The sequence below is a fragment of the Hyaena hyaena genome, unplaced genomic scaffold (assembly GCF_003009895.1).
Source record: "Hyaena hyaena isolate Hyena2069 unplaced genomic scaffold, ASM300989v1 scaffold_16, whole genome shotgun sequence".
Lineage (NCBI taxonomy): Eukaryota > Metazoa > Chordata > Mammalia > Carnivora > Hyaenidae > Hyaena > Hyaena hyaena.
This window is the reverse complement of record NW_024080650.1, coordinates 349,742-364,084: the sequence shown is the minus strand read 5'-3', so window position 1 is coordinate 364,084 and position 14,343 is coordinate 349,742. Positions and strand designations below refer to the sequence as shown.

At 40.3% G+C, this 14,343-nt stretch overlaps 1 protein-coding gene across 3 annotated transcripts in view; it reads right to left on the bottom strand.

The window, feature by feature from the left end:
• The window catches only part of PTPRA (protein tyrosine phosphatase receptor type A), a 162,829-nt gene that overhangs the window by 57,050 nt on the left and 91,436 nt on the right, over positions 1-14,343 (bottom strand). For 2 of the 3 annotated variants that reach the window (XM_039223910.1, XM_039223918.1), the window contains exons 3-5: positions 10,863-10,941; positions 9,917-10,261; positions 6,147-6,173 (exon numbers count right to left, since the gene is read on the bottom strand). In XM_039223910.1, the coding sequence (XP_039079841.1) occupies positions 6,147-6,173; positions 9,917-10,261; positions 10,863-10,941 (451 nt within the window). The remainder of the gene's footprint in view (positions 1-6,146; positions 6,174-9,916; positions 10,262-10,862; positions 10,942-14,343) is intronic. The other variant, XM_039223922.1, reaches the window with a different exon arrangement.

The following is a 14,343-nucleotide window of genomic DNA, read 5'->3' as shown; positions in this document are numbered from 1 at the left end:
GTGTAAAGCAGAACCATGAAGTGACACTATTCTCTAGGCTCTGCATAAACTACAGGACCAGCACCACTAACTATTCCAAGCTTTTAGACCAAAATGGTCCTATCACAGAAACACGACTTTACCTTTTGACATCTGAGTTATATCCATGTTTTTGGTTTTTTTTTTTTTTTTTTTTGAGAGAGAGAGAGAGAGAGAGAGAGAGAGAATGCAGACACACATGGACATGCATGGGGGAGGGGCAGAGGAAGAGAGAATCTTAAGCAGGCTCCACGCCCAGAGAGGAGCCAATGCAGGGCTCAATCTCATGATTGTTGAGATCATGACCTGAGCCGCACGCCCAGAGAGGAGCCAATGCAGGGCTCAATCTCATGATTGTGAGATCATGACCTGAGCCGAAATCAAGAGTTTGGGACATTTAACCCACTAAACCACCCTGGAGCCCCTATATTCATGTTTTTGATACGGTTAAAGAGCACAGAGATTAACTTGCCTGTACTGCACAGCTGCAACTGGGGCCAACTACAATACAGATAGGAAAGACATCTCCATGCTGCCACGAGGGAAGGAGACTCAGATCTATTAATAAAAGAAGAGAGAACTTACAGCTCTCTGTATCAAATCTCAGACTTGGAGATAGGCTCAGGACCAAGTCCCTCTCCTAGGGTTCCTCCATAACTGGATAGACTTGTCATATCATGCTCAGGCCTGTTCTGGTCTAGGTCTTCCGGAAAGGTAGCCTTGCAGGATACAGGCTGGTGTAGGCAAGGCAAGCACGCTGGTCTATTCCTTGTCCTCCCCCACCTCCTATCCACTATCCATTCTAGCAAAACTTTACTTTTTAGACTCAGACTATGGGGACAGCGTTTCAAGAATACTAAAATGATGTTCTGGGACAATAGATGTCTATTTGCTATCTCCCTTTTCCAAGAAAACAAAGGGTCATGTTACTCTAAGGGCTCACATGTAGACAGGTGAGTCACTTAAAGACTCAGACACACCTTGGCCAACTACAAAAATAATCACTGAAGTAAAAGTCATACTCCTCTAGCTCAATCCCTAAGGTCCATTTTGTCTCATCTCTCCATGTTTTTTTTTTTTTCTTACAAATAGTTTATTGTCAAATTAGTTTCCACATAACACCCAGTGCTCATCCCCATGAGTGCCCTCCTCCATGCCCATCCCCCCTCCCCCCCACATCCATCAGTCCTCAGTTTTTGTCAGCATTCAAGAGTCTCTCATGGTTTGCCTCTCTCCCTTTCCCCCACCATTTCCCCCCTTCTTCTCCCCCTTGTTCCTCAGTTAAGTTCCTCCTAATCCTCCTATACGTGCAAACATATGATATTTGTCCTTCTCTGCCTGACTTATTTCGCTCAGCATAACACCCTCAAGGTCCATCCATGTTGCTACACATGGCCAGATTTCATTGTTTCTCATTGCCATGTAGTATTCCATGGTATAAATAAACCACATCTTCTTGATCCATTTGTCCATTGATGGACACTTAGGCTCTTTCCATGTTTTAGCTATTGTGGAGAGTGCTGCTATGAACATTGGGGTACATGTGCTCCTATGCATCAGCATTTCTGTATCCCTTGGGTAAATTCCTGGCAGTGCTACTGCTGGGTCATAGGGGAGTTCTATTGTTAGTTTCCTGTCATCTCTCCACTTTTTGACAGAAGTATTAGTTCTCAAAAGCAGAGTTATAATGTTGTTTAAGTCCTTCCTATTTGCTCTAAGCACAGCAAAAATCATTAGGTTGCTTCAAGAGCCCAAACTACTAGGCTGAGTCCAATCTTGCCTAGGGCCAAATTATCACTACGAAACTAATTTCCATTGCCCACCTATCCTCCCTAAGGCCTCTGGCGTTATCTTTCTAAAACAAACATCTGACTATGTCATTTCCTTCCTTCCCATCACCAAGAGACACCCTGACCCCTGGGCCCACTGTACCACCAGGTCCATTGTGCTGAGGCTAGATCTGGCCACTCCCCATCTCACGCACATCAACTGTGCACAGTTCCTCAAATACCTGACTTACTCTTTCACGTGTCTTTGCTTTCACCCTGTCTGGTGCGTTTTCACTTTTTGCAGTCACCATATTAATTTAAACTGCCTAAAGCTCACCCTACGCCTCCTTCCCACTCTCCAGGCACAAATCTTTTAAGCTCCCATGCAGCACTTTGTATGGTATATCCAAACAGCATGGAGCCGAGTGGACTTTAATACTTGGTGCTCATGGGTTTCTTCCACAAGACAGGGAAAATATTTTTTTCCTTTCTGGAATCCTCACATCTAACAGGCACTGAATGAATATATGATTATTTGCTATGATAATCAAAAAATACTTCTTTAAACAAGAATGTGAACCCCTTTCTAGATTCCAGCTTTAGTATTAAAAGGAGAAAGCCAGGCGGAGCAGGTGATCTGCTGAGAGCTGAGAAACTTGAAGGAGCCTCTGCGGTTCAGCAGAATCCTTACTATGTCTGGTTCTAGAACTCTGTAGTTCAAGGACTCCTTCACAAATGTTTAGAGGATACTATTTCCATATATTAAAAAAACCAGTTATATAAACTATTATACCTAAAATAATCTAAAGTATGGTTACAATAGCTTTACCTTGTGTTCTTGCTATTTAACAATTATCAGTGATAAGGTCTTTATGTGAAAATCCTATTATTTAAAAACAACTATTAAAATAACAGGTAGGAGGAGATGGGTTTATGCAGAACTTTGTTTAAAAGTACAGGGCAGAGGAACAGCTAAATGTCTACCGTTGTAGGAGTACTGGTGAAAGATGACCTTGCCTTGGGAGTTGCCTCACACACTAGCCTCCAGGAGGCCTAGGATTGCCCCCGTTTCCATGAGCCCTGATGGACCAACTGAGATTCCGACCTCCTCAGTCTCCTATCAGTTGTAACAGTAACCAAACAGTGGGAGTAGCAATGTGATAGCCAGCGCTTCCTGAGCAACTGCGATGTGCTGACCCAGCACTATATCAAGCAGTTTATATGTTACTTCATTCTGCAAAACAACCCTATGAAAGAAACTGTGTTCCTATCTGGTTTTGCAAATGGCAAACAGAGTCAGGGAAAGTTAGACAACCATCCCACCCTTCTGGAAAGTGGTTAGAGTCAACAAACAAACTCAGATGGTCTAGCTCTGGAGCCCAGGCTTTTAAGCACTGCATATACTGCTTCTCTGAATATTCCACTATGCCACTCATTCCCCAGTCTTTATATATCAAGATCATTCAATAGAGTTTTCTCACACAAGAAAATCTCTAAATAGATGAAAGTGAGTATGTATTACCACCTTGCTCAAACTTCGTGAGAACAGTAGTAGATGTTACAGATTCCCCGTTAAGACCAAAGAACCCACTCCTCTAGCTGCTGGGAGGGGTAGTGGCTAACAATTCTCAGTCAAGGCCTTTCACAGGAACTGCCCTTGGCCTGAAAGAGTAGCCTGGCCCAGGGAAACGCCCTTACAACCCCATTCCAGCTCCCAAGCTTCCTGCAGGATTGACTGAGGCCTCTGCTGCCTTTGCTCTTATGGCACCTCCTGTCCTGTCTCTCAACACTACTGCCTTCACTGCTTCACAGGTGCTGCAGAGAGAAAGTGCTCTCCGGGAACCTTGCTGCATGCAAATCGGTCTCAGAGCCGGTTCTCCCTAGAGCAAAGCTAATGTAAAATTAGTGAAGACTAAATAACAGCTGGAGAGTGTACTCATGGCCAGGGACTTCATGGTGAAGGGGTACTTAAAAGACAACACCTGAACTGCACTTAATGCATTACTATATATTACACAAACCACCCAAAGTGACACCAGTACGAATGCTTTAAAGGAAAAGCTGGTTACGAAAGGAAAAATATTGTTGTGGTTCCACTTAAATTAGGTACCTACAACAGACAAATTTATAGAGATGGAAAGTACAGCAGTGGTTACCAGGGGCTGGGGGAAGGGAGAAATGGGGAGTTACTGTTTAGTTTGGATGTTTCAGTTTGGGAGGATTGAAACGTTCTGGAGATGGATGATGATGGTAGCACAGCACTGTCTTAATTCCACTGAACAATACAGTTAGAATGGGAATTTGATAGGATGTATATTTTACCATAATCAGAAAAAAAGCTAGCTCTACCATATAATGAGGGATACATCAAAAAAAAAAAAATACACATGAGAAAACAACCAGTTTCTTAGACTTCAGAAGAAAGGAAGCAAAGCTGCCTGCCTCCCTTCCTCTCTTTTTATTCCTTTCTGTTTTGACAATTAAAACACCAGCCACTGCTGTTCAAAAGCATCCCAGAGACCAGTGCAGAAAACTTGTAATTTAATTCATCTCCATAAGACATACTTCGCTTAGCAAATCCATTATGATACAAATATTTATTAAAAACTTGCCTCATTTCTCAGAAAGCACTTGGCTTTATTTATTTATTTATTTTTTAAAATGTTTTATTTATTTCTACGAGAGAGAGAGAGAGAGAGAGCGTGAGCAGGGGTGGGTCAGAGAGAGAGTGAGTCAGACTGAAACAGGCTCCAGGCTCTGAGCTGGCAGTCAGCACAGAGCACGACGCAGGGCTCGAACCCACGAACCGCGAGATCATGACCTAAGCAAAAGTCGGACGCTTAACCAACTAAGCCACCCCGGCGCCCCAGAAAGCACTTGGCTTTAAAATTAGGATGTGATATCAAAATTTGTAAAAATACTTCTAAGGATCTATTCTGGTAAAAGGGCCTTAGATATTGCTGAGAATATGTTATGTCTCTTCATTTTCCTGTTTGGTCAAAAGCAATTATATAAAATTATTTTATTAACTTAAAAAGGATATGGGCTAATACATACAAATAATGTCACAATTAGCAATAACCTAGATTATTAAGGTAATTTTAATTATTTTTAATGATAATATTAAGACTACTAAACCCATATTTGTTTCCTAGGTAAAACAGGGATAAAACTGGGGCAAGGAAAGGGTGAATATTAAGAAAATACACACTATATAGAGGAAGAAAGCAGAGAGCCAAATGTTTTATCTTAAAGCCTACACCACTTTGACTTTTGACTTTAAGATTGGCTAAAAGAGGAGTTTTAGGGAGCAAATATAATTATCTATTGCAACATAAATCTATTAAGTTCTACATCTGATAGTGAAAATCTAGCAAGCAAATGTGAATAGCAAAGACACTAAATAGAATCCAGTTCCTGAGTTTAAGAAAGTGAGAGCTGGATAATCATATAAGAAACATGTGCACAGTTTAACACCTCACTAATCCTCACCAAATACAGTGGCTGACGGACAACACATAAAGGGTTAGTCTATCTACTTTTCTGATTCAAATCCTCTCTACTTAGTGGGAATTCATAAGCCTTCAAATGTTCCATCACTTAATTATGCAGAAAACATTGTGCATGGTTTAATAATGGAATAAGAAAAAAAAAGCCTCAAAAAGTCTCATTTAATAAAGTAGGTGTCATATGAGAAAAATTGGTTCACAGATTAACATTTCCAAACTCAAATGAGGTGATCATCTTAGAGTTTTGGATGATCGATCGTTCTCTTATACCCTCTGACGATAGCCTTACTCTTGTCCTAAGCAAAATGTGCCACCACACATGAGCACTCCCATTATCTGTTCTCTGGTGACCAGGGGTCTGGCAAGCCTGCTCAGACCACTGACACAGCATCTCCAGCCACAGGGATGTCACATTAGAGGAGTGGAAACCCATAAATCTATATAAAATGACAAAGGGCCAACACTTCGGGAAAACAACACAAAAAACTAGATGTTTACAGGCAATTATGGAATAGACATTAGGAATTAACTATGGTGTAGAAAGTATAGTTTAGTATCACCAAAAGGTGATATTAGCAAGGTGACATGATAAAATAAGATACAGCTGTTTTACTACTTGTTAAAAGAATTAAAAGATATCGTAACCATTCGAATCCATAATCTATATTTGAAAATATAATGCATACTTGCTTCTGTTACTCTTCTGAGCGAGGTTAATATGGAAACAATTTAAGAGAAAGGAAACACACAACCGTACAGATGCATAAGGTTACCAAGACTGTGAGCAGAGGAAACATGATGAATACTGTACACTATTAAAAGGGACAACAGACATGGGTGACTGGCTCACCTCTTCTGTCCTTTGAGTCAGAATTACCTGCATAGTAAGTGAAAAATAGAAACATTTACTCAAATTAAAGAAAAACATTACTATTCAATCTAAGTTAAGACAAAATCAGCTCTTTATTTATGTTGGAGCTAGAATGAGGTGCCCTCCAACAAATGGGAAACAAGACTGCCCAGACCCACTAAACTTTAATCAGTGGTCTGTCCTTCTCTCAGAGCACAAAAACAACCCAACATCAATATCCATAAAAAGTACAAGAAGGCAAAGAGAAATACAAACATAATTGTGTTAGAGGTCTTTATGTCTTTTAGGCCATCCATTAGGGCAAAATTAAGTTAAGGATATAAAGGACTCAAATGGTAACACAGAATAAAATCTAACCAGTGTAGACCAAATTCTATATACTAACAGAAAACTTTTTCAAAGGCTGGTGGAATACCCACAAGTCCTTACAAATTATTCCCCGTAGTAGAAATATCACAGATGATATTCTTTTATTATGATGCAATAAAAGCACAAAGTAACAAAGAAAACACTTGAACATTAAAAGCATAGCCAAATTGCAAAATACCTAAAAAAATAAAATAAAACCACTCTTGTGGCAGAAGCCACCAATGCCCCCCCAGCAGTAGTGTCTTTTGCTTTTCATAGAGAGCCCCTGCATTTTGAGCTGAGCACAAAGCTGTCTGGTTACAGACTGCATTTCTAAGACTCCTTTGTGCAAAGTGTAGTATATGAAGAATTCCAGGCAATGGGATGTAAGCAAAAGTGAGGAGGGTAACTACTGGGTCACAGCCTTTGGAAAGAAAGTGTCCCCATTTCCTCTGTTCCCCCTTCTCAGGGGCTGGAACCAGAACCAGAACCCAATGATGAGGGCTATCTCTGACCACACAGACGAGGGCAATATTGTTTGGATGGCACAGCCATAAGAAAGAAAAAGAACTTGCACCCCAATGAGGCAAAGCCCTCTGTCTACCCCTGGAATGTGAGAAGGGAGAGAAAGATGCTTTTGTCCACTTAAATCACTGAATTTGGGTCTTTATCAGAATAGTTTAGACTGCCCCATAACCTAATATAACCATCCACAGGAACACTTATGGGGTATGGCTGAAGCTGTGCTTATAAAAATTCATAGCATTAAATCTATCAATTAACTAGGAAGACTGAAAATAAACAAGGTAAACATTCAATTCAGGAAGAAAGAAAGAGCACAAAAGAAAAAAAGCAAAAAGAAAGAGTAAGAATAAAAAAGAAAGTAATGAAATAAAAACAGAAAAACAACAGGGTAAATATACAACAGCAGACTCTTTGGAAGAAAAAAAGCAACAAAACTGTGAAACCAGATAAATAGTCAACTTAAGCATGAAAATGGACATAAATATACATAAGACAACAAATATTAACAGCTATGTAGGAAATTAATCTTAAGAGATGACTTTTCCTCAAATCCATTCAAGTAATTTTAAAAACATGAATGAGGTGCACAGTTTTCTAGGTTAAGTTCAATTATTTTTGTGAAGCAAAACAAAACACTGACAACTAAAAGTTTTCAAAAGTAGCACATATACAATTAAAATAAAAAAATAGCACACATATAAAGGAAATACATAAACCAATTTAATTTAGAAATAACTTACAAATATCAATGGAAAAATCCCAAATAAAGTAATACCAAACAAATTGCTATAGTTCATTCAAGAAAAATACAACATGACCAAGTATGGTAGTTTTTGCAGAAATGTGAATAAAGTTAGGAACTCTATTAAAATGATTCACCATAGCATATTATAAAAAAGAAAAAAAAATCAGAAAGATCTTGCTCATTGATGCTGAACAGGCAACTGGCAAAATCTGACATATATGCTTTTTAAACAGGAATAAATTAATAAATCCTGAACATGATAAATATGTTTATCTCAACCCAGGAGTCAACGCCATATTTAACGGAAAACCACTAACGGCATCCTCCTGAGAGTCAGGTACAAGACAGGGCTGTCTGCTCTTATCATCGTTTCCTAACTTTGTTTTTTTATTTTTTTTTTAATTTTTTTTTTTAGTGTTTTATTTATTTCTAGGAGAGAGAGAGAGAGAGAGACAGCGTGAGCAGGGGAGGGTCAGAGAGAGAGGGAGTCACAGACTGAAAGAGGCTCCAGGCTCTGAGCTGGCAGTCAGCACAGAGCACGACGCGGGGCTCGAACCCACGAACCGCGAGATCATGACCTAAGTGAAAGTCGGAAGCTTAACCGACTAAGCCACCCAGGCGCCCCTCCTAACTTTGTTTTGAAGGTACTCTCCAAATCATTTAAAGAGAAAAGGACACTGATTTGAAGATTTATGATAATTGAAGAAAATTATGTCAAATACTAAGGAAATTTAGATTTTTAAGTTTATTTGTTTATATTGAAAGAGTAAGAGAAAGAAGGAGGGGGGGAGGGGGAGGGAGAGGGAGAGGGAGGGGGGAGGGGGGGAGAGAGAGAGAGAGAGAGAGAGAGAGAGAGAGAGAGAGAATCCCAAACAGGTTCCACACTGTCAGTGAGCCCAATGTGGGGCTCAAACTCATGAACTGTGAGATCATGACCTGAGCCGAAATCAAGAGTTGGGCACTTGACTGACCGAGCCATTGAGGCACCCCAAACATTGAGGAAATTTATTAAGATGATCAGGATAAAATATACCTACCCAATCAACAGCTTTATGTAGTTTACTAAGAACTAAAATAATGATATATATCAATTATATCTTTAAAAAACAACAGACAGTGGCAGTAGCCTTCAGCCAGTTAGAGGACAGTTGAAGAATATACTCCATTTATATTAACAACAAAGCAAAACACCAAAGTAACAGAGAACCCCTCTGAAATACCTAGAAATGCGCTGAACAAAACATGTGCAACATCAGTGGCAAAAACTTTAATACTTCCAAAAAATACAAAGCTTATTTTAAAAAGGAAAAGAACAGAGATGCAAAGCAAAGGTCAATGGGAAAGAAAAATGTAAAAGATCAAAGATACATAAACGTTAAAAAAAAAAAAAAGAGGGAACAGTGATTTTTGCTAGGAGAGAATGACAGTTATACAGCTGCCGGGGGACAATTTCCCTTAGTCCTCACAGAAGGTCTCTGAAGGGACCCCTTCTCTTTTACAGACCAGGACCCTGACTGAGGCTCAGAGGGGTCAGAAACTTGCCCCATCCCACCTGGTTTCTGACTTAGGGCTGATTCTATCCTCGGTGCCACTTGCAACTCAACTAGTGATAGGCTGAAGGAAAGAAGTGGGCAGGGCTGAGGGCTGAGCAAACTGGCACTGCAACTTCACTGTTTCCCGGAGCTCCTCTAAATCCGCCCCTGGCCTGTGTGCTCCTAACTCCGTATCTGTTATGGACAGCCAGACCCATTCTCCTTCCTGTGGTCTCCACAGGTTCCTTCTGTTCAAGGCTAATCCTGTCACTCAGCTTCTGCACCCTTTCATCTCTAGCGTCTTGCATTAGCAGTTAGCTCCCCTTTCTCTTGTATTTTCACACTTTTCCCTCTACCTTTGACACTTAAGCCTCCCCGGTCTAACTGGAATGCCAGGCAAAGCAGGACTTACTCCAGAATATTTCTTCTTTCCTCTTAACTCTGTGTTAGCCAGGTATCCCTAAGAATTCTCTGTGTCTGCTAACATTAGTTTGCAAATTTTATTATTTCAAGAAATCTTATAGCTAGAAAAGAAAAATAATAAAATGGTGAGTAACCTCAAAGAAAAAGAAAACCCAAGTAGAAACCCTCTCCAGTACCTGAAGAAGAGAAAGTTTCTGGGGTGGTTGCCACGGTGCTGGAGTTCCCCTCCCAAGGCTCTGTGCTGGCATCTGTGAGCTGGTGATCCGGAAACCATGTTCCATTCGGTGAAACTGTAGTGACTACAGAGTCCGTGCTTGCTGTTCTTGTGGTCCCATTGTCAGAGTCTGAAGAATTGACAGTGGTCACATAGGTGGGTCCCAGTGTTAGATTTGGGCTGAATGTTGGTGCCACAGACAGAGAAGTTACTGAAGAAGAAGTAGGACTTGAAGTTTTGGTCTCTTCTTTAACTGATACTGTTGCTGCTGTTTTCGTAGATCTTGTAATGTCTACTGAAGGTGAAACTGTAAACACACACACACACACACACACACACACACACACACACACACACAGAAAAGAAAGAAAACACCACGTGAAGAATGTGGTAGCTCGAAGTTATAAGGCACAAAGCAGCAAGCCTTAATAAACTCTTAAACATAGGGAGGCCAAAGATAGATCCCTCTCTCCCTCCCTCTCTCCCTCCCTTTCTCTCTCTCTCTCTCTCTCTGTCTCTCTGTCTCTGTCTCTCTCTCTCTCTCTCTCACACACACACACACACACACATCTAATGCTGGGCTCCTTCCACCACCTCCAAAGGATTATTGTTTAAGGGAAGAAGAATCAGAATCAAAATATAGAAATCTTAAGTAGCAACAATTTTTTTCAACTTTTAAGGAATGAACATATCATCTACTTATTTAAAGTAGTCCACTGTATATACAGCAATGTCGAGCATTCACTATGACTCAGAGATTTCCAAAGATACTTATTTTATACCATCACTTTTAAGTAAAACTTTATTATTTTTTCTTCTTTAACAACACCTAGGTTACCAATTTTAGGTCATTGAATGTGACAGCAATATTCTATTCTGAATACCAGCCTTATTAAATGACAATTTACCTGTGGTTGAATTGTTGGCACCTACACATATCAGACTACTGCCAAGCAGAACCAGAATGAACCAGGAATCCATGCTGGCCTAGGAAACAGACAGCTGTGTTAGATAAGGTCCGATATTATCGTTCACTATGTCCAAAATAGTCACCAAAGGAGTATTTTGGGTAAAATTTTCCTAGCAATAAAATGTATACACAGGACCAATGATCTTTTGGGAGTGTGATATACACATTTCCCTCCAAATCCAACTACTTACTTGAATCTTTATATCAAAACAAATAATACTTAATAAGAACCTACTTTTTAAAGTGTGATTATCAACCTTGACTGCACTTTAGAATCACCCAAAGAACTTTAAAATAAACTCCCTTGCCAGGCTGCATCTGTGGGGTAAGAGCCAGGCAGCAGTCCTGTGAAAAGCTTGCTCCCCTTGTGTTTGCCATGTACAGTACATCTCAAACCTCATCAGAGGGCCATGGCACATTCCTACTGGTAATAGTGGCTCATTTGTCCATTCAGATTTTTGTGCCCTGCAGTGGACTAGGTACTAGGGAAAGAACTAGGGAGCAATACACTCATATATCCCATCTTTAGGAGCCTCACAGCCTGGTGGTAACTAAATATGATAGTGATTCTCAAGGGAAGCAGGACATACCTCTGCAAGGGGTATGTGAGGAAGGGTGGGGAGATGCAGATGGTTCATACACATCTCAGGAGTTTGCCTCTGGTACCAGCAACATGCCAGTAGGGAAATGGGTTTAGTAGGTGGCCCTCCCAAAGTGCGGCCATACAAGATTTGACCACTTCCCCACTTTGCCCACCTGACCATAATCTAAAATTGGGAAAGCATACAATTCCCTCCAAAAGGGTTAGAAAACAGATCAGAAGGCTGATTACTTCCTTAGTAATCAGATACACGTAATAGATACACGTCTATTCTTGATAGGAAATGGTTTGGGGGAAAATAACTATGTATTTGGGGGGGAGAAGGTTAGACGATCACCTCATTCCGCATACCAGAAATAAAATACTGATGGGTAAAATAATTAAATGCTTACAAACACATATTATTTTATACTTTATTTTATTTTATATATATATAGAGAGAGAGGGCACAAGTGAGCAAGAGGCAGAGAGGGAGAGACGGACAGACAGACAGACAGACTTCCATGAGGGGCAAAGAGAGAAGGGGAGGGAAGAGAGAGAAAAGTGGGGCTTATTCGCGGCGGGGCTCGAGCTCACCCGATGCTGGACTCTACCTGAGTAGAAGTTAGATGCTTACCGACTGAGCCACCCAGGCGCCCTAAAAACACATTTTTAAAAAAACTATTTTTATTTATTTCTAGGAGAGAGAGAGAGAGCGAGCATGAGCAGGGGAGGGTCAGAGAGAGAGGGAGATACAGACTCTGAAATAGGCTCCAGGCTCTGAGCTGGCAGTCAGCACAGAGCCCGACGCAGGGCTCAAACCCACGAACCGCGAGATCATGACCTAAGCGAAAGTCGGATGCTTAACCGACTAAGCCACCCAGGCGCCCCCCTAAAAACACATTTTAAAAGGAAATAAATGAATATTTATGTGAGCTCAGAATGAAGAAGGATTTTCTAATGTAAGAAATCACAAAAGTAAAAATGTCATATCTGATGACAGAAAAAACAAAAGCTACTAAATGTAAAAATAAATAAATAAATAAATCAGAAATAATGTTCATGAACAAGGAGACTCGATATTGTTAAGATATCAGTTCTTTCCAACTTGGTCTACAGACTCAATGCAATCTCAATCAAAACCCTAGCAAGTTATTTTGTGGATTTTGACAAACTAATTCAAAATTATACAGAGAGGCAAAAGACAGAAGAGCTAACTCAATACTGAAGAGGTACAAATGTGGGAGGACTAACACTACCAGACTTCAAGACTTATCACAAAGCAATAGCAATCAAGGCAGCGTGGTACTGGTGAAAGAATAGAAAAATAGAGCAATATAACAGAAGCATAAATACAGTCAACCGACCTCTGATAAAGGCGCAGTGGCAGTACGATGGAACGAAGATAGTCTTTTCAAGAAATGGTGCTAGAACAAGTGGGCATACATATACAAGAAAAAAAATCTGGACACAGACCTTATACTTTCACAAAAACTTGTTCTCACAGACCTAACTGTAAACACAACACTATAAAACTCTTAGAAGATAACATAGAAAAAAATCAAATGAGCTTGGGAACGGTGATGACTTTTTAGATACAACACTAAAGGCACAATCCATGAAGGAAATAATCAATAAGCTGGACTTCATTCAAATTAAAAGCTTCTGCTCTGTGAATGCTTTTTCTTTTCAAGAGAAAAAGAAGACAAGCCACAGGCTGGGAGAAAACATTTGTAAAAGGCACATCTGATAAGGGACTGTTATCCAAAATTTATAAGAACTCTTAAAAATGAAAAATTAAGAACACAAACCAATTAAAACATGAGCCAAAGGCCTTATTAGACACCTCAATGAAGATACAGAGATTGCAAATAGCATATAAAAAAATATTCAACAACATGTGTCATTAAGGAACTGCAAATTGGAACAAGACACCACATCTATCAGAATGGCCACAATCCCAAATAGTGACCACACCAAATACTGGTGGGCATGTGGAACAACCGGAACTCTCATAATTTTCCATGCTGGTGGGAATGCGAAGCAGTACAGCCACTCTGGAAGACACGTTAGCAGTTTCTTACAAAACTAAACCTTTCCATATGAGCCAGCAATTGTGCTTCTTGTTATTTACCCAGGCAAGTTGAAAACTATGTCCACACAAAAATCTACGCACAGATCTTTACAGCAGCATTCTTTTCTTTTTCAAAAAATTTTAATGTTTATTTTTCAGAGAGAGAGACAGAGTGTGAGCAGAGGAGGGGCAGAGGGAGAGAGAGAGAGAGAGAGAGAGAGAGAGAGAGAGAGAGAGAGAGAGAGAGAGAGAGAGAATGAGAATCCGAAGCAGGCTCCAGGCTCTGAGCTGGCAGCACAGAACCCAACAGGGGGCTCCAACTCAGGAAACTTGAGATCATGCCCTGAGGGGAAGTCAGACGCTCAACCGACTGGGCTGCCCAAGTGTCCCAGCAGCTTTATTCTTAATTGCCAATAATGGAAGCAACCAAGATGCCCTTCAGTAGGTGAGTGGATAAATAAACTGTACTCTACCCAGACAATAGAATATTATGTAGCATTAAAAGGTTATGAGATATCAAACCACAAAGAGACACGAAGGAACCCTTTCAAATGCATATTAGTAGGTGAAAGAAAGCAATGTGGAAAAGCTACATACAGTATGATTCCAACTATATGACATAATTCTTAAAGAGGCAAGCCCCCTGAAGACAGTAAAAAGATGAGAGGCTGTGGAGCTGGAAAGGTGGGAGGGAGTGAACACGCAGAGTACAGAGGATTTTAAGGACAGTAAAACTATTCTGTATGATAATACAATGGTAAATAC